The sequence below is a fragment of the Excalfactoria chinensis genome, chromosome 3 (genome assembly GCF_039878825.1).
Source record: "Excalfactoria chinensis isolate bCotChi1 chromosome 3, bCotChi1.hap2, whole genome shotgun sequence".
NCBI classification, from domain to species: Eukaryota; Metazoa; Chordata; class Aves; order Galliformes; family Phasianidae; genus Excalfactoria; species Excalfactoria chinensis.
This window is the reverse complement of record NC_092827.1, coordinates 16923452-16946638: the sequence shown is the minus strand read 5'-3', so window position 1 is coordinate 16946638 and position 23187 is coordinate 16923452. Positions and strand designations below refer to the sequence as shown.

Below are 23187 nucleotides of genomic sequence, written 5' to 3'. Positions count from 1 at the left end.
CAGATGTCTGTGTTGGGATCAGTGTTCTTCAATATCTTCATCAACAGCTTGGATAGTGGGATTGAATGTACTCCCAGCAAGTTTGCTGATGACACAAAGCTGAATGGATTTGGAAAAGCTTGGAAAATGGGTCCACATGAACCTACTGAGGTTCAACAAAGCCATGCACATGGTGTTGTAATTGGGCTGGGGAAATCTCAGATATGTGTACAGACTAGAAGAACAACTAATTGAGAGCAGCCCTAAATAGAAAGACTTGGGAGTTACAGTTGATGAAAAGCTTGATGCAAGACAACAGCATGTGCTTGCAGCCTGTAAGGCCAACAGTACCCTGTGCTGCATGAAAAGAGGGTTGGCCAGCAGGAAGGGGGAGGTGATTGTCTCCCTCTAATCTGTCCTTGTGAGGCCCCATCTGAAGCACTGTATTCAGGCCCAGGGACCCCAACAAAAGAAATATATGAAGCTGCTGGAGTGAATCCAGAAGAAGACCACAAAGATAATGAGAGACTGGGAACACCTCTCCTACGAAGAAAGGGAGCCTGGCTTGTTTAGCCTGGAGAAGGCTTCAGGGAAACCTCACTGTAGCATTCCAGTACTTAAAGAGAGCTTATAAACAGGAGAATGACTGACTTTTCACTGTCTGATAGTAATAAGACAAGGGGCAACGGCTTTAGACTAAAATAGGGGAGACTTACACTAGATATTAGGAGGGAATTTTTTACTCAGATGGTGGTGAGGCACTGCAACAAGTTGCCCAGAGAAGATTCCCCATCCCTGAATATGTTTGAGGCCAGCTTGGATGGGACCCTGGGAAGCCTGATCTAGTTTATGGCAAGGGGGTTGGAGCTTTAAGGTCCCTTCTGACCCAAGCCATTTTATGATTCTGTATGGTATGTGCTCAATGTTGTGGTGGTATTTCAAATTGAAATGAATGCCTTAAATCCTAATGGACTGGATGTAATAAAGACAAGTTATTTCTGCAGTATTACATCTTACGTCCTTATACATATTTTATATGTACATGAAATGAAAATTTGGTCTAGCCCTCATCTGTAATATAAGAACATAAGAATTCAGTGATTAAAACTAAATAACGCCTCCCAGATCACTGTCTGGTCCCACAGTGACAATGCCCAGTGAGAGTTCAGAAAGTGACAACCCCGCTAACCTTGACAGCTTTTAGGTTTCTTCTGTTTACGACACTTTGGCTTCCTACATTTTACTGCACCTTCACTGTGCTGCCTGTTTCTGGTTAAATGACCAAATGAACAGCTTTCTGAAATAGCAAAGTTCAGGCACCAAGCACAGTGTTGGTAGAGGCATGAACTGATAAATTCAAGGTGGTTATAATTTGACCTTAAACCATTTTGAAAGTGTGATTTAATCTACACTGCGTAAGTGCTTTAGAAATGTTTATATCTTTTCCTGCATAACGGTATTTGTACTATTGATACCTCAGTGTGCTTTACAGAAGATTGAATTTTTATTGTGATCACTCATTTTTACAACATTTAAAAGTATTCTGCATTCCTGATGTCTGTGTTATCCATACTTTGACTTTAAACTGTTGCTTGTACAGCCTACACATTTAAACTGGGAGTATGTGTATTGACTAGTTACAGGCAATTGCAAATGTAGGGATCTGGTGAAGAAAGCTAACATATACTAGTAAGCATGGGAGTAAAAAGCCTTTACTAATAAAAACAGCGTGGACTACACTGTTATTATTCAATTAAACAGTGGATAGTTATTTGCAAAATATAGCGTAGCACTTCACCACTGATTTATAGTTCTGAAATAGCCACGGAGGCATTAGTAATTATACAGCCTGTGGAAAACACACCTCTAGTGTGGTACCATGGTAATTCATTTCAAGGTTACCGGCAATACCTCAGTTAGTAAACATAAAGCTTCCTTTGGCCTTTGGTAAGGATCACTTTTATAGTTTAGGCAGTCAGTGTGACAGCTTTTCTCCATTAATTTCTCTTTCTATTCTTCTGACTTCACATAATTATAAGCAATTCATAGTGATTTAAAAACAAACCAATCTTTATTCTCTGAAGTATACTTGTTAGTATCAGATGCATATAAGATTCATCAAGTATTTGGTGGTCAGGACATGATTTAGTGGTGGGTTGGTAGAGTTAGAGTAGTATGGTGTGGAGGACTTGATAGTATGAGGATGGACCTGATTATCTTGAACATCGTTTCCAATCTGAGCAATTCTATGATTCTATGATTTAAGACTTCAGGTGAGAGAGGCAGTAAATAAGTTAGTTCATTTCCGCATTTAAGGAAATATGGATAGAGTCTGAAGTGACTGACAATAAATAAATAAATAAAAACAATCAGGAAACATTCTGGAGGGAAAAAAAAAATGCAGGAACAGAGTTTTAGTTCAGAAAAGGTAAGACTGCAGAGAATGGTTAAATTATTCAGAATGTAAAGCAATATAAATTTATAAATAATTACTTCTCTTGGCTGACAGAGAAGGGAGAAAAAATTGCATTATTTTTGTTCAAAGATTCTGCAAGATACTAACAAAAATCTTCCTGCCTTTTTGGAAGCCATGTTGAAACAGAAATGTTACTCATTTCGTGATATGTAGGATGAGTTAGACCAACATATGTTGACATAAAGCACTCAATACTACTTCAGAGCTGAAACAGAGAAGAGAGATCTGTTGAACTCCCACACAGCCCTTTAGTTGTTTGATTTAAAGAACAAATACTTCTCTTTACATACCTTCGATGTGAAGCATAATTTCCAGTAATATGACCAGAACCATCACACCCAGGAGTTGGACACCTAGAATAATAATGTAAAAACATACAGAGCAGAGTTACTGACAGTAAAAAATAGCTGCCCATTTTATATTAAATAAAGATTAACTATCTCAATCACTGTTTCCACAGGTGTCAGCCTTGGGGACCTCCAGCCATTCCTAAACCTAAGCTTAGTTCTACACCAGGGACCAACATGCTATTTTCACTCATTAAATATTTCTATTAACTACTCATTGCCTGCCCAGTCAAACACTTTCTGGATACCTCTAGCACAGGCAGATTACTGGAGAATACCAGGAGCAGCCTGACATTCCCTCACCATCAGGTATAAGTAGGGGTGACAGCAAATGCAACATCCTCAAGCTGTATTCTTAGGTAATGGCTAAGATTACAAGTGAGCTGTTTTGTTTTCCATCAAGGCTCTTGTTCTAACCCCGTAACAGAATGTCATGAGATGTTGGTGCACCATGGAGATAACCCTCCACCACTCCAGGAAACAAAGGAAATGCCTAATGAAAAGGAAATGTATAGACAGGTCTCTTGCATAGAAACAAGAACTCACCTAGCATTCCCAAACATCAAGCAACCGGATACACACACCAGTGAAATTTCTAATAATACAATGACAGAAGAGCCATCAAAGAAAATGGGTGTTTCTACACTGTGAAAATGATCATGATCCCTATAGAACAAACTAACTTACAATGTCAGTATAATCATTAACTGGTACTTGAATGGCTACACTAAATCAGGAAGAGGCAAAAGAACTAATTTATACCCATAATTTATATATTATTTATACTCATTGATTAATATTCATTTGAACACTTAAATGGTATGTGAATTCCAAAAATTCACTTTTCCTGAGTGTTAGTTTTGAATTTTAGAGGTGCTTTAAAGCTTCTTTTGAAGTCAGCACTCTAAATGAAAAAGCATGTGCACAATCTCAGATGTTGCACTGTTGAACATCATTTCCATAGCATTAAGTTCATTGATTATTTGAATCCAGAATTCATGCATGTTTTGGCTTTCACCTTTTAGTTACACGTGTGCTTTCCTCAAAGTTAGTAGAAACTGATAAACTGGTTTACCAAAGTTTCAGAGACTTGAAAGTTTCTTAATACTGGGACTTCAAGCAACCTGGAATTCAGTGCACGGGGCTGTTATGTTCCATTAGGCTGAACTTTATCTCTTTAACGCCAATAAGCATTACCTACTTTGGAGGAGCTCAGCAGGGCCAAACCTCAAACATGATTAAGGCAGCTTGAAAGAGATAAATTAAACTGGAATTTGTTAAATGGAGTTCTCATATGGTCTTCTTCTGGACCAGTTCAGTTATTCTATAGAAAACATAAAAATACAGTAAGGCTTCCAGGATGTAAGCTAGTAAAACTTCCGGAATTCACTGGGTCACTGAAGATTCTCTTCTACATAACAGAGAGCCTGTGTGAACTGGACAAGGAATCTAAACAGGATCCTAAAGGATAATTCTTCTTTTCTCTTGATTTACGTGTTTACTTCACTTGTATACTTAGGCTTTGCCACAATGACTCCCTATTACAATGCCTTTGCACAGGACCAAGTATGACAAGACCAGGACCCTGCCTAGAAAGTGTAAGTACTGCTGGGAGTCTTAATATCTCAGGACCCACACCCATGCTGACATCAAAAATTAATGTTTCTGCTTCTAGAAAGATGAAAAAAGGACTTTGCGCAGTTCCCTCTCACAAACCCATTTAAGAGTACACTGAACAAATCATAGTACTTTCCTGCACAGCCCTTACCATTCATTCTTTACTGTGACTGCACATCATTAGCACAAACCTTGGATTCTAGGTTGGCTACTACTTTAAGTCAAAAAATAAATGGGAGGGGTCATATTTTTAGTTTCTTATATTTAAAATATTTCAAATACAGATATTTAGATATTGTTGTGTTTTTTTCAGAACTACTGCATTTTAATAATAATAATTATTATTATTTTAATATATATATTAGGATTAAATATTTATTAAATATTTATTCAATCCCAATGTGAGGTTTAACAAGAGCAAGTGTAGAGTTTTGCACCTGGGGAGGATTAACCACATGCATCAGTACAGGTTAGGGGTTGACCTGCTGAAGAGGAGCACTGCAGAGAGAGGCCTGGGGGTCCTGGTGGACAACAGGTTGGCCATGAGCCAGCAGTGTGTCCCTGTGGCCAAGAAGGCCAATGGGATCCTGGGGTTCATTAAAAACAGCGTATCCAACAGGTGGAGAGCAGTGATCCTCCCCCTCTACTCTGCTCTGGTTAGGCCACATTTAGAATAGTGTGCATTTCTGGGTTCTCTCATTCAAAAAAGGCAGGGGTCTCCTAGAAGGAGTCCAACGGAGGGTCACAAAGATGATAAAGAGCCTGGAGCATCTCCTGTATGAGGAAAGGCTGAGTAACCTGGCTCCGGTCAGCCTGACGAGGAGAAGACTGAGAGGGGACTAGTAAATGCTTATAAACAAAGGGAAGTAAGAGGCAAATGGATGAGGCCAGGCTCTTCTCGGTGATGTGTAGTGATAGGACAAATAGCAATGATCTAAAACTTGAACACAGGAAATTCCATATAAATGTGGAAAAACTTCTTTACAGTAAGAGTGATGGAGCACCAGAACAGGTTGCTCAGAGAGGTAGTAGAGTCTCCGTTTATGGAGATATTCAACGTCCATATACACCCCTTCCTGTGCAACCTATTGTAGGGAACCTGCCTTGGTAGAGGTAGGGTTGGACTTGATCTCCAGACGTCCCTTCCAACCCCTTCCTGTGATTTTGAGATCTTCCTTAATGTACAAAACTTATTTCCTACTTCCATCAAGACCAGATGCATCCCTGAAGCCTATAAATCTGTTGTACCACAATAAAGATTTAATTAGATGAACTGAGTGCACTTTGACTATAAACATCCACTGCATGTAAACGAACAAAGTATCATCAGACTGTTCTGTAGTCACTCAGAGGTACACAAAGATTCCTTTTTTCTATGAATATGTGCTATTTAAAGCTTCATATTTTCACTCACAAAGAAATTCTTCAATTCTATTGAGAATAAATTATTATCAAAACAGAAGAATGTTTTTTCTCATCTATTCCAATACTTTCTCCACAGGAAGGCACGATTAATGGTGTCTTAACAAAAAGGATTTGTAAGAGGCAGCAGTGTAACTGGTCAGTCAGTTTTAATATTAGACAATTACACTTCAACCATTTGGACACTCAAGTATTTAAAAACCAGCCTACTTTTTGTGTCATTTGGATTTTAGAGCTATAAAATTTATTTCAAGTCTCACAATCTGATACTGACTTAAATGTACAAGATGAAATGAGCATTTAGTGCAGTTGATAAGAGTATTTCAAAAGCCTATGACAGTTCTATTTACTCCTGCTTCCATTCTATGAAAACTGCTTATAGCCACTATGAAATATTAGATGCTGATGCTGACATTCTGTTTCAACTGCGATGCTACTACAGTAATTATTTGCTACTTGAAATAAATTAGATAAGGAGACAACCTCAAGTCTCTGTACAGTTAGAACTGTGGGACTGGATTTTCAGAATGTATTACCATACCTAGGACTTATGTTTATCCTTCCGCTTTGCTATCAACTGCTAAGTAACTATAGATAACTGACTTAAGTGGTCTCAAGTGCAGACAACAATGCCTATAAGACGCATGCATAGGTGCTCAGAAGAATAGGGTGACGTGAGATCCGTTGTAATGGAACACTGGAGTTAAGTGGAAAAATAGATAGACAGTTTCCTCAATGACTTAAAGTGAATGTAAACTGACAGAAACAGCTTATTTGTAGACTCAACCCAACAGCTCACTGCGGCAAAAGAATACTTTAGTACTGTAAAGACTGAAGTGACAAAAGGACTTTTCTTTGTAAAGAATAAAGCTCAGACCATGTAATACCAGCACTTTTCTCAGAATCAGAGCATCCAATAAAAGAGCTTGCCAGTGATGGGGAATCACTGTCTTGATGTCCCCTTCATTCCACAGAACATCCCAAAGAAGATCTTGTGGGAACATAAACATAAGCAGAAAGCAGGAAACACAACAGAACAGCAACTGCTGAGGAAGCTAAAATCAATATCAGCTTAAATTCAATAGCAGGAATGAAGTAAAGGAGAAAGCCAAACTGAGACAGATGACACGTAATGCCTAAAACCATTCTGCAAAGTGTGCAGCAATTAAAAAACATTTCTAGGAACCTGAAGGAACGTAAAGAAATTCTCAGGACTGGGAGGGAAAATGGATGCCTGTACGGGTTCTGGAGATGTAGAACAGAGGCAGCTTTGTCCTCTTTACTTTGTATAGCTTTGGTTGAAGTTTATGACATATCTATAAAATACACCAATAAATCAAAGATATAGCAATCTGCAATATAATAAATAAATAATTTGGTTTTTTTTCCCTGTTTTTACCACAAAGTGACAGTGGCTCTTTGGAACCTGAAGAATTCTATTTTCCTTATTAGAAGGCAGAGTTCATGGAAATTTTTTCAGTGCACAGTCTAAGCATAATCCAGGGCATGGGCTCATGCTCAGGCTCAAGCTTAGGCTCCTTCTCTCTAATAAACCCTCAGCTGAGATTTAGCAATACAATGAATTCTGTTTCCATCTCAGTCAAGCCTTGTGTTCAGGGTTTGACAAGCTTATATCAACCCAAACAGAAACCTTGGATATAGAATTATGCAAGCTAAAATTCAGCACACCGCCCAGACAGAAGCCAGGTTATTCTAACATGATCACATTTTTTGCTAGTAAGGTTCAATTTAATCACGAGAGACAGTTTTAGCAACTGCTATCAGTGTAACTTCGTGTCTCCATGCTGCCCTTCCCTATGTCTCTTTCTCCTTCAAGCACCCTTGGTCTCTTCTATGCCATGTGCCACATATACCTTCTTGGCTCACTGGGAGGTCATTTCACTGTCCTTATCACTCAGACTGAATTGCCCAGTTTTCAATATGAAAAGGACACGTTATTGAGTTACACTGTAGTCTCCACATGATTTGGAAGGTTTGTATGTTATCTGTGTACTTGCATTTTACCTATAGCTTTTTTGCACTTAGAGGACACTCCACAGACACTCCACAAATAAAGAGGTAATAAGTCACTAATAAAAATGAAGAGGACTGACAATTCTGGATATGGCAAATTCCTCCTACACTGTTCTTGTACTGAGGACACTTTTTCCCATGGAACTGAAATTAAGCCATTAATTTTTCTCACACTAGCCACACCAAAAGCCATCAGATAGTTATCCTTTCTAGAATTTACCAAACTGTATTAGTATTCAATTATAATGGGTAGATAAAATATATTTTATAACCTGTTATTAGTAAGCTAGTTTATCAGCTCTGAAGACTCATGTTATTTTTATTGTATTTTTAAAGTACTTTGCACCCACTACACTGCGGATCCAATCTTCTCAAGAGCATTAAGTTACTACTACAATTAAATAGATAGAATATTTATCCAATCAATTAGTTATTAAATATTTTAAGCAGATGTAGCCAACCACCCAAAAGAAAAATCATATTGAGTTAAGGAATTAACCAATAAAATATACTAAAATTCAGAATGGTCCCTTAGACTGTTCTACACTGCAAAAGAACTGGAATTTAAAAGAAAATTATATCTATCTTCTCCATAGGTTTATTTTGACCGTGTTGTCAATCTCTATACTACAGATGTGATTTTCTGTTGGAGGTTCAGAAAGCCTGGAGAAATATAATTGTTTCCTGTGGGATTTTTTCATAGCAGAACATAGAATATTTTTATTGTCTGGTGGTTTTTATGTATTTGGGATTCTGATTTATTTGACTGCATCACTAGGAATTCAATTCATACGTTGGGAGGTAGGAAGACAGTCACAATATTACTTTGTATTTCTACCTTTCGTCTGAAGATCTGAAAGTACTTTACAGACATTAATGGAAAAAATCACACAGTACGGCTTTGAAGAAGGGAAAGATTTAGCAGATGAAAACTGGAGCATAGAGAGGCTAAATGACTTTACACACAAGAGGCTAGAAGGAGATGCTTATTCACTGTTCTGTTTGCAGCTCTAAAGCTTTATCTCTTCCAAAACTATTTATAGATTCATAAACAAAATACTATTCTTTTCTAGTAAGGTAGTGCAGAAACCAAAGGTTACAAAAGCAAAAACTGTAAAAATGCTGTATTTGCAGTTGCCTGAACTGAACATGTGAGGAAAGAGGAGTGAATGAGAAAAGGAAGGGATAAGAAGGCTTGTCAAATTAAAATAATGGAATTTTGTATAAGGTATGATAAGTTTATTTTATCTCTACGCTTCTATGTACTTGAGTGCTTGTAAAAAAAAAGTAAGTTTTCAACACTTGACCAACAAGTACTGAGTTTATCTCAAAGAGGCAAAGAGAAAAGAAGCTTTTCTCTGTTTTCTTCCTACACCACTCACCACTGACTTGCATGGAGCACTGCAGAGTGAGAAGGGAGATGAGAAACAGCTGTGTGGTCCTCAGCAGAGACTTCTTGGCCACAGGCATGTTGGTATCAGTCAGAGTTCTTGTTACTGTTATGAAAATACCTACTTAGCAGGAACTGGACTCTGGTTTAAACTGGACATTGCTTTTACTTTCCTAAGCATTCAGAGATTGAAAGCAGTCTCTGCAAATCTCTGAATCCTATTTTCTGTCTCAGGCATTGCACTCAAGCTCTAATTAGATATGCAAAATAAAAATTCTGATGATCCTCTTCCTTATGAAGTCACAGAAGATGGCATCTGCTTTAATTGCAGTAGAAGCATGGATGCTTTCCCATTATTATTCTGTTGTTCCTACTCAGTTTTCTTACCACAGCATTTGATTCCTGAATTCCCAAAGTGCTGCTACTTCCATTCACTGTGTAGATAGAAACTCTTGACCTACACAACCTACCTGAATTTGCAATGAAAACCTGTAAAACTGTTTTGCTAGGGTGGATTTATTTTCTTGTGGTTTCAATGAAGCTGCACGTCTACATACCTTTTTCATTTCTTCACTTCTTTTCACTTCTTTGTCACATTTTATTCTTTCCATTTTCCTTTTTGATGCCTCTATCTATTTTCAACCTATTATCCTTTTCCTTCAGTGGAACAGGGACTTCATTTGCTTTTGTCCACAGTTTGCTTTCCATCCATTTTCCTCCCCAGTGTATCTCGTTCACATTCTGCTTCTGACTTTTCCATATCCTTTTACAAAATCACAGAATCACAGTATGGGTATGGCTGGCAGGGACTTTTGGAACCATCTGGTCCACTCCTTGTTGAAGCATGAACATCCAGAGAAATGTACCTAGGACCATGTCCAGGTGGCTTTTGGACATGTCCAAAGAGGAGACTCCCCAATGTCTGGGCAACCTGTGACAATGCTCCATCACCTGAACAGCACAGAAGTGTTCTCTGATGGACATATGGAACCTCTTGTGCTCCAGTTTCTCCACACTGCTTCTGGTCTTGGCACTGTGAGCTGCTGAAAAGAGCTTGGCTCCAAATTCCTTGTACCACCCATTTTTCTGCCTCATTATCATTTATGTCACTTTCCAATTTTCTCTCCATCTCTTCAACATCTTTTTTTTTTTTTTCTCTCCCTTCTCTGATGTCTCCACTGTATTCCTCCCTCATCCTTTCTTCATTTCTTGATCTTTAATAACCTCAACATTTACATTTATTTCCTCTTCTCTTTGGTGTTTCTTTCCATTATTTATTTATTTATTTCATCATCATTCTTGTCTTTCTGTTATTTTCTCCCAGCTGAATTTATTTTTCCCTTAGTCTGCACTGTGTCTGGTTCTCTCCAATAGCTGAAATGACTGCACATACTTCGTGTCAAGGGAGAAAATACTGCTGTGAAACATATGAAACCTTAACACAGAATTTCCGGACTGCCAAGAAACCGAGTCATTTTCAGAATCATAGAATCGTAGAATGGCTGTGGGCCGGACTGCCACCCACCAGATCAAGGTGTCCAGGGTTCCAACCAGCCATTGAATTCCTCCAGGGATGGGGCATCCACAACCTCTCTGGGTAAACTGCTACTGTGTCTCACCACCCTCTGAGTAGAGAATTTCTTCCTAACTTACATTTTAAAGACAATCCTCTTTTCCCTATTACTACTAGACTGTGTAAAAAGTTGTTTCCCCTCCTGTTTATAAGCTCCTTTTAAGTAGTGGAAGGCCACAATGAGGTCTTCTCAGAGCCTTCTCTAGTCCAAAAAAGCACAACTCCCTTGACCTTTCTCCATAGGGGATGATCACTTCCCTTGCCCTGCTGGCCTGCCTTCTCTTCATGCAGTCCAGGATACAGTTGGCCTTCCAGGCTGCAAGCACACACTGTCAACACCATCAACTGGAATTCCCAAGTCCTTCTCTGTAGGGCTGCTGTCAAGAAGTTCTCCCAGTCTTTATACACATCTGTGATAGCCCTGACCCAATCTTACATTCTTCTGTTTTCTGTACCATACACTCTTCTGTTTTCATTAAGTCCTTGCATGCTTTATCATTGGCTTCAAGAGGTGTAAAATCATGCTAGCACTAAGAGCTCCTGACAACTATTCTTAGCTCATCTGAAGTTCATTTGGAGCATTTCAAGAGGTGACAAGAACTGTCTGGGAAAAGTATGCAGATCTTATTGGATCTTGAATTTATGGTCTCATATTCCAGGCAAAACCTGTGACCTGCTCCTCAGACATATACCTAAGAAAGCATGTGAAGCTACGTGCTTATAAATATCAAAGTTTCACAAAGATGCATTGTAAACCAAAAATAAAAACTGAGCCAAATTTAGATTCATATATTAATAAGTTTTCTATATTCAGCTTAACAAGAAGGAGTACTTAAATGCACTTATTTTGCTTCAGCAAAAGTGAGAAATATTCCTTTTTTTCTCATGGAAAATATTGCTAACGGTTTTTACAAAGCAAAATACTGACAAGAAAGGCGTTGTTGCAGGTAGCAGGAAAATAAAAATAAAAAACAAAATTCTCAAATAAAAAAAAAAAGTAGATATATTAAAAAAGTGTAGATATAAAGGAAAATGATTTAGGTCTCAGGTCCTCTTAAAAGACACTGGGAGAATTAGAAGTTGGAAATTGGAAAGAAATGTGAAATGAAATGATTTGTTGTTACCACATTCACTGTGTGGTCTTTCTATCCACAAGGAATGATGCCTATGGAGCTAGTCCAGGCATGAAACTAAAACAATTTTGGCTCAGAATGTTCATGAAGTAACTTCAGTCTCTTCCATCTCTGCTAAAAAAGATCCCATCTTCGCTCTGTCTCTCTCCTTACCTGTAGAAATCCCCAGCTATTGAATGCTTCTGAACTGGGGGTGGCTGACTGCATACTCATTAGGTAAAATTTAACAATACCCTGATCTTTTTTTATTTATTATTTGTATAATTTTTGTGTCCTCCACTCCTGGTACTACCTGCTTTGCATTTCATTTTTAATTTTTTGAACTCTGTGTGTGTGACAAAGAACATGATACACATTTTAATTAAATGGAGATCCATTTTCCTGTAAGTAGACTAAAACGCATCATGCTGGCATTTAAAATATTGTTGTGCAATCAGATGCACAGACACACACAAGACTTTTTAATTAATTATACTGTTTTAGAAAAATAATAATAATAATAATCCTGTACGTTCAGTTACCACCTCTGCATGCTGCCTGTTCTGCTAGCTGTCAGGACTTCCCAGCTTCCTCACAGCAAGTGCCACAGTGTGCTGCCCACTGTTCTCACATCTAGCATCAGTAAATAGACCCCAACATGCCAGTTGCCAAAGGCATGCTAAGTGCCTAATGTGAAATCGCTTCTGTGTGCTACCCAGGGGGTGCTCCTTTCACAGAAGTTGCCAGAGGGAAGCTGTGAATCAGCTCTCTCCCTGGGCTCCTTGCCCACACTTTCTCTCTTGCCAACGCTGCCTGCCTCGGAGGCAGCACTGGCCAGCTGCACATCCCCTCCTTGCAACAAGAGAGCACTTCCTGGCACCAGGAATGAATCAATTCCAACACATGCAAATTCAAATGTTCATTTCCTAACACATCATCCTTTGAAAAAAGCTTCCTTTTTGTAGCTAAAAAATAACATAAAATTATAGCACTAGGGAGAACAATACAGGAGGAGACAGCCCTAAGACAACATACTCTTCAGCTAGGAGCAAAGCCATTCAAGTTCTTTGTCTCATAGTAGATTTCTTCAAGCCTGTGTTTGAAAGTTCATTCAAAATATGGGTAAGTATGTGTTTTTTAAAGGGCTTTTCTTCAGTAATTTGGGGTGGAGACATTTGCTTCTGAAGAGGAGCATCCTATTTCTGATTGATCTTTTAAAATGGGTAGCCCCTCAGAAGTATCTACCACTCAGCCAAGGCACAACAACATTTCCAGTCAGGGTTTGCAGAACAGCCAATAGACAGTTGATTTCACTCACTTCCTATATGTGAAAATTGGTTGGGTCACCTGAAGACAGTAGCATGGGTATTTTACTGTTCAGGTATTCTTCATCATACAAGCTGTCTTCAAAAAATCTTACAGCTGGCCACGTATTTCTATTTATGAAGTAAATGAAAGCTTTAGTGCACAACTGAATTAAAATATGTCAAATGTTGAATACCTTAAAAATAAATGATTTGAAGTAGGGATTTTTTCCCTGACAAACGATTTACATCACAGTTAGGTCAGTAGCCTGCTGGATGCTTTGAACACCACAAAATTATCAGCATCATAATTCTAGATCTGCTGTCTCTATGTTGCTGTGAACTCTTACATACTTTGTGTATCTTCTCCCCAGTGATGCTAATACCGAAGACACAGCAGTATGACCTTGAACCTGCAGATTCATGAGTTTCCTAGAGGTTTTGGATGACTGCAAAATTCATATATCTTGAACACTCAAAAAAGTTCAGCAACTCCACAAGAAACACTTAGAAAAACTATCAGATTAGACTCCTAAAAGCAAAGGAAATAAACTAACAATCTTCAATAGTCTGTGCCTTAACAAACCACTAATGTTTGGAAATGAACGGATAGAACCCAGCTTTAGCCTTTCTTTTGTTACTCTGTTTATCTGTTTTTCATTTGAACATAGCCATTCAACTTGTATGCTCTCACATAATTCATCAAGAGAAAGGCAGAGCAAGAGACAGCTGGATCTAAAGTAAAGGAGAAAGGAAAGCTGAGTTGAAAGGATGGAAAGAATAACAGCATGAAGAGATTCAATCTATATATTCTCTTCCAAATTAGTTCATCTAATACTGGTATGAAAGACTGAGCCTAAAAAAGCAGTTAGTTGGGTATTTCTAGCCTGTGCAATAGAGAAAGAAACAGAAGTACCACCTCTAAATATTTCTCTCAGCCTAGCATTATGTGTGAAAAGACACACACATCTAAATGACTGCAAATTTACTGGGCTGGAATCTTCTTCACACCATTATCAGCTTCTGCTTCAAAAGAGCAATTAAGATGTTTTTCAGTGAATATTCAGTAAGTTAAGGTAAGAATAATAATTTTTGTGTAAAATGTGTTTATGAGACTAACTATGTATTTAAGGCTAAGATTTATCCTTTGTTCCACACACAGCCACTATGTTATACCTGTTGTTAACGTGAAGAAGAGCTATTTTACCATAAAGTTCCTATATTGGACGGACTTTTAAATCTCTTCTGAATGTATGGTTTCTATTTGAAAACATGTGTGATCCAGGAACAAGGACAGGTTAATATTTGGAAAAGGGAGCTACCTCTGGAGGGTTTCATTTCCCCAGACAGTTGAAGCAGAGGTACTACTTTCTGTTTTGGGGGTGAAGAGTCATCAGCAAGAGTGAAATCCTTCAGTTTTCATTTTATGAAAATAAACAGCTTTTTCCCTTTAGGCCTACAAACATTTGCCAGAAGCCCAAGTGAGGAAATGTGAAAATACCATGTGAATTATATCAGACTGTGAGAGGCAGTCTAGTGAGAAGGCTAATGAACAGTATAGCTAAGGGAAGTCTAGTTTGTTACTGATTTACTGTTATGAGCTTACATTCATTTTTGAGCAGCTTTTCAGGCATGCTGTACGTTTTGGTGGGATAGATTCAAGTTCCGTGTACGCTGACTTTTAAGCATAACCTCACCATTTGCCTGAGCCCTAAATTACCTCAGGCCTACAATGTTCAGTGAGGTTTACTGGTACGCTGAAAGGAAAGCTCTTAGTGCAAGTCCTAACTAATACTTAGGAGGGAACAATATCCTGAACTCTCCCCAGCTCTTTGAGGTCTGTGAACACTGAGCTGCAAGTCTGTATTACTGAGCGATACAGCAGGATGGTTAGAGTCTTGGAGAACTTCACAGAAGAGGCTGCAAAAGCTACTGCTGATGAAGAAAAGTGTAAGAAACAATCTTATTTCTGTCTACAAATACCTGGCAGGACACTGTGATGAAAGCATAGCAAAAGGTTTCTCAGAAGTGGACAGCTGAAGGATGCAGCACAGATGCTACCTTAAGCTCAACCACTCTATTTCTATCCCTCCTTGACAGATCAACCATCAGCCAACACTTCTGAATTAAGAAGTTAAAAAATTCAATTAAAAATCATGATTATGAAGTCCAGTTTGCAGAGCTAATGAGAGCTCAGAAATTCTCAGTGAAGTAGCCAAAGTTCACTCCAAACTTTCAAATCAGTGCAGTCAGAGGCAATATTCTGAGACAATGCTCCCAGTTTCTACTGCAGGCATTCATCTGCCTCCGCCTCTGAGTTTCCTGTCCCTCCTAAGAGGATGTTGCAGCTGTCTGGGCAGCATTAAGAGAAATAAGGGAGCTTTTAGAATGGTATTCAATTACCTGAAATGGGTGCTATTTCACCCTAGCGTGTCATACTGTATGAGGTAGTTTGCACTTAATGTGAACAAAGGAGACATCCCTTCAGTGAGGGCAAGAAACTCTGATCAAACCATTAAAACTGTTCCAAGCTAAGCTGGAATCCAAGACTGTATTTGAACAGCACTAAAGTAATAATTCCAACTTAATAAGAATGTTCCAAGGTATCATTAACTCTAGCATTTGAAAAGGAATTGTGCTTTTCATCCTCATGTGATATTCTCTAGTGTCTTTTTTTTTTTTTTTCTTTGGCCCTCCTTACTTTCTCCTTAAAGTTGACAAAGGCAGAAAGCCCAGGCTTTTGTACAATTTCCCCTTTCAAAACTCCCATAAGATTAGGCAGTGCAAGCTTGCTTTATATTGTAAACATTTCATGAAAGAACTACTTCAATTTCAGAGTCTAATAGCTGCAGGAAGAGCTTCATAAATAGTTGTGAACAGTGCTGGAGAGGTCAGAGGTTACAAACAGGGATAAATGGCTGCACAGCACATGGGCACTGGAAGCCACATAATGCAGTGTACAAAACAGCTCTCTCTCCCAGAAACACTTTTTTCACAGTTGGGAATGCAGGCAGAGAGAAGTGCTCATACTCTTTTATACCTCAGAGTTCAGAGCTCTCATGCTTTTTAGAATTAGAAAAACAGCCTAAAGTCTGAGAATAACAACTTTGCCTTACGCACTTTCTCTCTTTATTCTCAGGATGAATGTTTACATCTTGCACTGAAATGACTTTATTTATTGCTTAAAACACTACCCTCACAAACATTCCTGCTAACGCCCCCCTGACAAGGATTTGGGAGAATAACACATGCGTAGGAAAACAGCTGTTCTAATTAGCTCAGTGGAGGTGTTCCTCAGCTAGCCATTACAGAGAAGACGAGCGTCTTATGAATTACGGGCAGGCAGAATTCCAGTCTGAGCATCCATACAACCACAGAAAATCTGCAAACTTCAAGATGACTACAGCATCTCAGGAAGATAAAAGGAAAGAGAGTGGAACAGGTTACCCAGCAAACTGCACCTAACAGAAATATCTCCTATAGGTTGACAATTCCCAGTACTTCTGGATTGTATCTATCGCATAGAGTTTAATTATTGATAATGTTTTGATAAGTACCGTATTTCCCTTTTTTACGCTGAACAAAATTTATGAATGAGTCTGGTCTTAGGAAAAAAGAAATCACCCTTTCAATAAATACCTTAAAATCATTATAGTTACTTTACTCTTGACTGGAAAGTGTTTTCACTGATGTAAATGAACAGGAAGTTTTTCTCTGATCTAGAGACATTTCCACTTATTTTTTGATTATATAAAGATTTATACAAAGATATAAAACATTTGGGCTGTTCTGCATTAACATTGCTAAGATGTTTGGCACAAATTGTAAATGAATGGTCCCAATGTGTTTATCTATTACCTATTTGTAAATCAATAGCATTTCCTGTAGATTCAGCACAGTCAATATCAACATTGAATTAAAATCAGGTAGAAATGGTTAAAACATTATATTTTAGATAGAAGATATGTATAGAAATTGGTAGACAATTACCTCCCATTTGCATCAAATCTTACTCATGTTTTAGTTTGCGAAGGCTTATTCTATCAAATAGAATTCAAAGAAAAGTTAAGGTGCTTCTTTATCATTACTTTATTAATACCTCAAAAATGTTCTCTTCCGAAACACGTAATGATTTAATAGGACTTTGTCTATGACAATATGAACATGAAACTGCCTTTGTAAATTGTAAGGAGTGCAAATTCTGCTCATGGAGCTATGCATGGAATTTGGCATTGTAAAATTGTTCTCACTCCATTAAATGCCACCTTTTGCAACTGCTGAACATGGTCTCAAACTCAAAACCAAATAAGGTAGGTGTTCCACTAAGCTAAGAGAGCTTTGGATCAGGTCTCAGACTGCCTTAAAAACACTGAAGGTCTTTTTCTGTGAATGAGTTTTGAGGATTCAACTTCAGATGGTTTTTAAAAATAAAGAAAAATAATAACAATAATTCAATTCTTTCAGATTCTGCACACTTAAGTCACAAAGCTGTCATGGGTGTTATTCAAAAACAAGGCTCTTGCCCCTCCTCCATTGCGCCTATACTTATGGAACATACTTACGCTTTCCTGACAGATGTTTCTTGATTAGTGCATCAGAGGAAAACAAATCACCACCTACAATGGTTCCTGGAGAAGCCTTGAGAAGAAACCCATAATCTATCATTTTTTAAAAAAATTATTCAGTTATTTTAATATATTTTTTAATGTTTTCTCCTGTTTTTTTCATAATTTACTTATAACTTTTCCTAAAGGGGAACAAAAATGAGATGTATCTCTTCAGTGTCCAGCACAGACAACATTCATAGCTTTCATATCCAAACTTATTATTGAAATGCACAGTAATTAAAATAGCACATATTTAATTCATTTCCTTTTAAAGTATAACCTTGGTGTTACGAAAAAATATATTAATATTTTTAAGAAATGGCCAAGATAGCATTTCGTGTTTCCATCTATCATGTGCCAGTATCTGCATTACAGATTTGGATCATATGGTCAAAGGTAAATTATATATAGTTTACCTACTAAGCTGAATTCAGCATTCAGACTGCATTTAGCTCAAAGCCATTCTTGTTCTTTTAGCTTTCATCAGTTTATACAAGCAAACAAAAAATCCCTAAACTCATAGTATAGCAGGCAAAATGAGCAAGTTGTAGTTTTCATACACTGTCTGCTTTCAAATGCTTTTTTTTTTATGTATTCAAGAAAAGTGTCAGACTGACTGGTCTGGAAAAAACAGCTATTTACCTGTAAAAAAGAACAAACAAAACAGAGAACAAAGAACAACTTGGACTTGGTTTTCTTATAAATTGTCTGTATGCTTTGATTCCTTTGCTACTTAGTGCAAAAGAAAACTGTTCCAGTATCTAATCTCTTTTGAATAGACAGTACTTGTATGATCATCTTTTAAGATGACCGTATGCTTTTTATAATGACACTTCTGAATGAAACTGCCGCCTAAAAATTTGTAAGCAAGGTTCCTTTCATCTCAGCATAGTATTGACTCTTAAGTCTGAAGATGGCATTTTAAATATCACTCTGATTGTCTACTTTTCAGCTGACCACTTAAAAAAGACTATGTAAATAGAATGCATCTGAAAACTGCACTGAAAAACAAAAAAAAAGATTTTTTTCAAGGCTCTGTGTTTTTTCCCTCTTGACCACAGTCCAAAATAAATAAAAACAGCAGTCCTCTTCTGTTTTTTCTTTTTTAATACAGAAAACAGATACTGCTGGGGCTGAGTGCAGTGTAAACACAGTTAAACATATAAAAATAATTAGTGATGGACAATGTTAAAACATCCCTCAGAATCTAAGGCTGTTTCACACAGTATACACCAAGTAAGCTCATGCTGAAAGAGCACGGTGTCGTTATCTGTAAAGGGAGAAAAACCAGGAGACTTTGAAGCAGTGGAAATTCTGTGTGTGTTAGGGTAGAAGAGCAATTTTTACATGCAGATGATCAAATGTAAACTCCACTTACTGGGAATACAAGAATATTGTGAAAGAATATTATGATGAGGTGTTTATGAGGGGAAGGGGAAATTTTAGGGATATAGGACATTGATAGAGATACTACAGTGCTGCAAAAAATGTGTGCCACATAAAGTCCCAATAGCACTCAGAAAGAAAATAAAGAGATGAACTTATTTGCATGGCAAAATTAGATGTTACTGTGCAGATACAGACACCAAGAAATCGAGTTAGCAATTGGCCATTCTAAGAAACAATGCAAGGGATTTTATAACTTCAAAAGATTTAAATAAGGCAATCAAACATGAATGCTAACCCAAGAGAGAAGCTGAGGGCATCTGCCCAGATCATCACTGTTGTATTTTAGCTTAACTCCACTGAAGGCAATGGAGCTATGCTAATTTACACCAACTGAGGATCCAGACAATCATATTTAAGACTTCAAGTGACAAAATTACTTCTATTATACATATATGTATATATATAGGTATATATTAAGGGTTTTGGCAAGTCTGACCAAACACAGAAAGTGCAAAACATTGCACTTTTAATTCTCTTTTTAGTAACTGTGTTGTTTATGCAACTTCCCATGGGGATTGCCTCAGCACTTGGGATATACCACAGCATCATGTTGCAGATCTTTGCGGATCTGGATGGGATGAGCAATTGGTTATGATCTGTTGGTTTGAAGCAAAAAAATGATCAACATCACAATGAGAGTTTGCACAATAACCAAATTGTGCCAAAGAAAAGATCCCTGGATTGAATACAAGCAAATGCCAGGCTGAATGAGATAAGTGATGTGGGACACATTCAATGACAAAGAGGTACAACCAAACTCAGGGATGGCAGAGGCAACTGTACAAATGGAAAGACTCCAAGACAAGAAGGCCTTAGAGAGATTCACTGGGCATGTTAATATAACGAAACAAATTCATAGATCATCACAATTAAGTGCCCCTCTCAGAATAGTTGCTTAGGGACTGCATGGAATGGCACTGGAATGACTGACAAGAGAGTAGTTTTGAAAATTAAACTGAACCATCAAATAAGCATTCACACCGAAGCATTTGGTGATTAGCAAAGAGCCTAGAAACTTAGGATAGTATATTGAAAACTGCTGAAGTCATTATTGCAGATGCTAAATTCTACTTTCAAAGACAGGCATACAGAAGTAAAAGGGATGTGGATTCCCAGTGCTTACATTCCTTCTGAAAGCAAACTTAAGTCAGACAGGTTGTTTTGAATAAAAATTACTCTAATTCAGTGAACAGTCATCTGAATTGAGACTATTCCAATTTAAAACTAAGCAGCAAATGCTTTTAAACACTGATTATAATCCAAACAGCAGAAGAAGTGTAGCTAACAATATATTTTATTTTAAATAATTAAGTGCATAAAGAAGAGGCCAGAAGCTATTTAAATATTTTAGCTGCCATTGTGCAAATTAAAGCCTCTAATTCCAGAGCATTTCGTAGTATTGCAAACTTACTAAGGCCCTGATTCTGCAAGGTGCTTCATGCAAACAATTTCGTGCCTGCATGGAACATTTCACAGTATCAGAGGTACTGATAGACAGATGGCTTGCAAGGAGCTTTTTAGAGAGTACATGCTTTTAAGACTACCTTTTAGTAATGAAAACAATGATGAAGGGTCTTATGTAAACAGAACTCAAGTATTATTCATTTTAGAGACGAAAGTTGACAAACTTAAGTGAGAAAAATGGAATGACTCAGCCTTACCAGAGTCTGAATGGAGTTATTCTAACAGAAAAAAAGCCCAGCCACTTCCATATGTAAAACTTATTGCGACTATAGAGATGAAGTTGCTGCAGATGATGGGTTTCTATACAAAGGACATTATCATAACACCACACAACATGAGGTTGGAAATGCTAGGTATAACCTACAGTGCCCATTTGAGTATTGAGAAGTGCAGGAACAGAGCCCAAGGTGTTCTGTTCTGGCCAGGCATGCATGCTGCCATCAAAGATAAGGTATCCAAGTGGAAATCTGCAATAAATACAGGAAACAAAAATGCAAAAAAAACCCACTGAAACCACATGAGATTCCTAATTTCACTTGGCCCAAGGATCTAGTTGAACAAAATGGGAAAGATTATCCTTTACAGGGGAACTAATAATGGGGATCTACGCTCCTTGCTTTTTTGTTTTTAATAATTTAAATTCGACTTGCACACTAATTTAATAACACATTATATACCGGTTTGTTTTATCATAACATTGCAGATAAGTCAATTAAATACTGTTATTTACAAATGACTTGCTCTAGTCATTTTTAACATAATACCAAATACATAATGGCTGGTCCTTGCAACCACATTTTCCACTTAGAAGTTAGATAAAACATCAGGGAACTCAAAAAAATTTTTGTAGATCCAAATGATACATAATTAACATTAAATATGTATTGTATTATACCACAAAATTACTTACTAGACTCAACAATGTTAGTATTCAGGAAAAAACTGAAATGACAACTTATCACATAGTAATAAATAAATGAATAAATAAATAAGAGGACATAAACAGTAGAAAACTAGGGAAAGAGGAAATAAAAAAAAAAAAAGGTGATAATAACAATGGAAATGGCTGTTTTTCTCACAACAAAGGGTAATTTTCTAAGAGAAAAGTGAATTAGAACTGTATAATGGGTTACAGCTTCTAAATGTTGGTCTTACTTAGTTCTCATAGGAGGACAGATGTAGGCTAAACAGGGTAAGAACATGGAATTGGGAAGGCAAGGCAAAGCAAGGTATAGTACTCCTGTACGCGTGAAACAACAAGGTACACACTTTCAGAATGTCTCAAGTGGACAGAGGCTGCGGGTGGAGAAACCACTTCAGCAGCTAAACAGATCTCTGCAGAAATAACTGTTCTAACTAGAAAAACTGACTGCATACCAGGAGAGCTATTAACGCTTGAGTAGGCTAGGTACTGATCAATGCCCAGTAATAGTCTGGTCATCTAAAGATGGGAATGTTTTCCACAGAGTTTTATTAATATATCTTTTTTTTTTTTTTTTTTTTTTTTAATTTTTTTTATAATGTTTTCTTTTTGTTTGTTTGCTTTTCCAGATGACTAAAGTGAGGAAGTAAACAGTATGTTTTTTCCAGTACTATTAATCACAGTAAATACAACACAAGCTTCTCCATCTCTGTTGAGGATATCCCTTCTTCCCAGTTGCTAGATCTTGTTGAGAAAATTGCAGTAAAATTATTTGCTACATCAATACAAAGTGAGCATTAAAGTTTATACTACAATAGAAAATTTTCCCTATAAGTGTAAGTTAAGAATATCCTTTCTATCCAGAAAACTGTACTGTATGGAGTCATTCCTCCTTGAAGAGCTGTGGTTAAACAAGGAGAACTTCCAAGAAGCTCACTTTTCCATCTAGACCTCATAGAAGACTATAGTTAGGATGACACAATTGGAAATGATGAGACAAGTATATAGAGAAGATAAGAGAAAGAGCAGAAGATGACCACCAAACATATGGAAATGAGTGCAGAGTGAAATGGAAAGAAGGAGGCACAGAAATTCCAAGTCTTACTTTATTGTAGAGAATGTACAAAAATAGATCGAGCTCCACATTTTCAGTTAAGAAGAGAAGTGGAAAATAAAAGCTTTCAGGCTTCATTGCATAGAGGGTAATGAGATTGTTCTCCACTCTGTAAGTGCCATAGGGTAATGCCAAAAGATGATCACCACAGAAACAATAATGACATGCAATATCTACATAAAGACAGGTGCTGTGGGTCTGAAATACTGCAATATTATGACTGTATCACCTACACATAAAGATTTGTTGAACTTGGTTGAACTACAAATCTTTTCCAGGTTCAGATTCTTGAGTATAAGTACTAAAGTGATTTCCTGGCAGAAAACTGACCCAAAGGACAAAGGGTAAATGTTGATAATTTGACAGTTAGTTTGACA

General features: G+C 37.4%; 1 protein-coding gene across 30 annotated transcripts in view; it reads right to left on the bottom strand.

Annotated features, from left to right (window-relative positions):
• Positions 1–23187, bottom strand: part of MYT1L (myelin transcription factor 1 like) — a 290751-nt gene that overhangs the window by 25132 nt on the left and 242432 nt on the right. For all 30 annotated transcript variants that reach the window (XM_072333541.1, XM_072333549.1, XM_072333556.1 and 27 more), the window contains one exon: positions 2746–2808. In XM_072333541.1, the coding sequence (XP_072189642.1) occupies positions 2746–2808 (63 nt within the window). The remainder of the gene's footprint in view (positions 1–2745; positions 2809–23187) is intronic.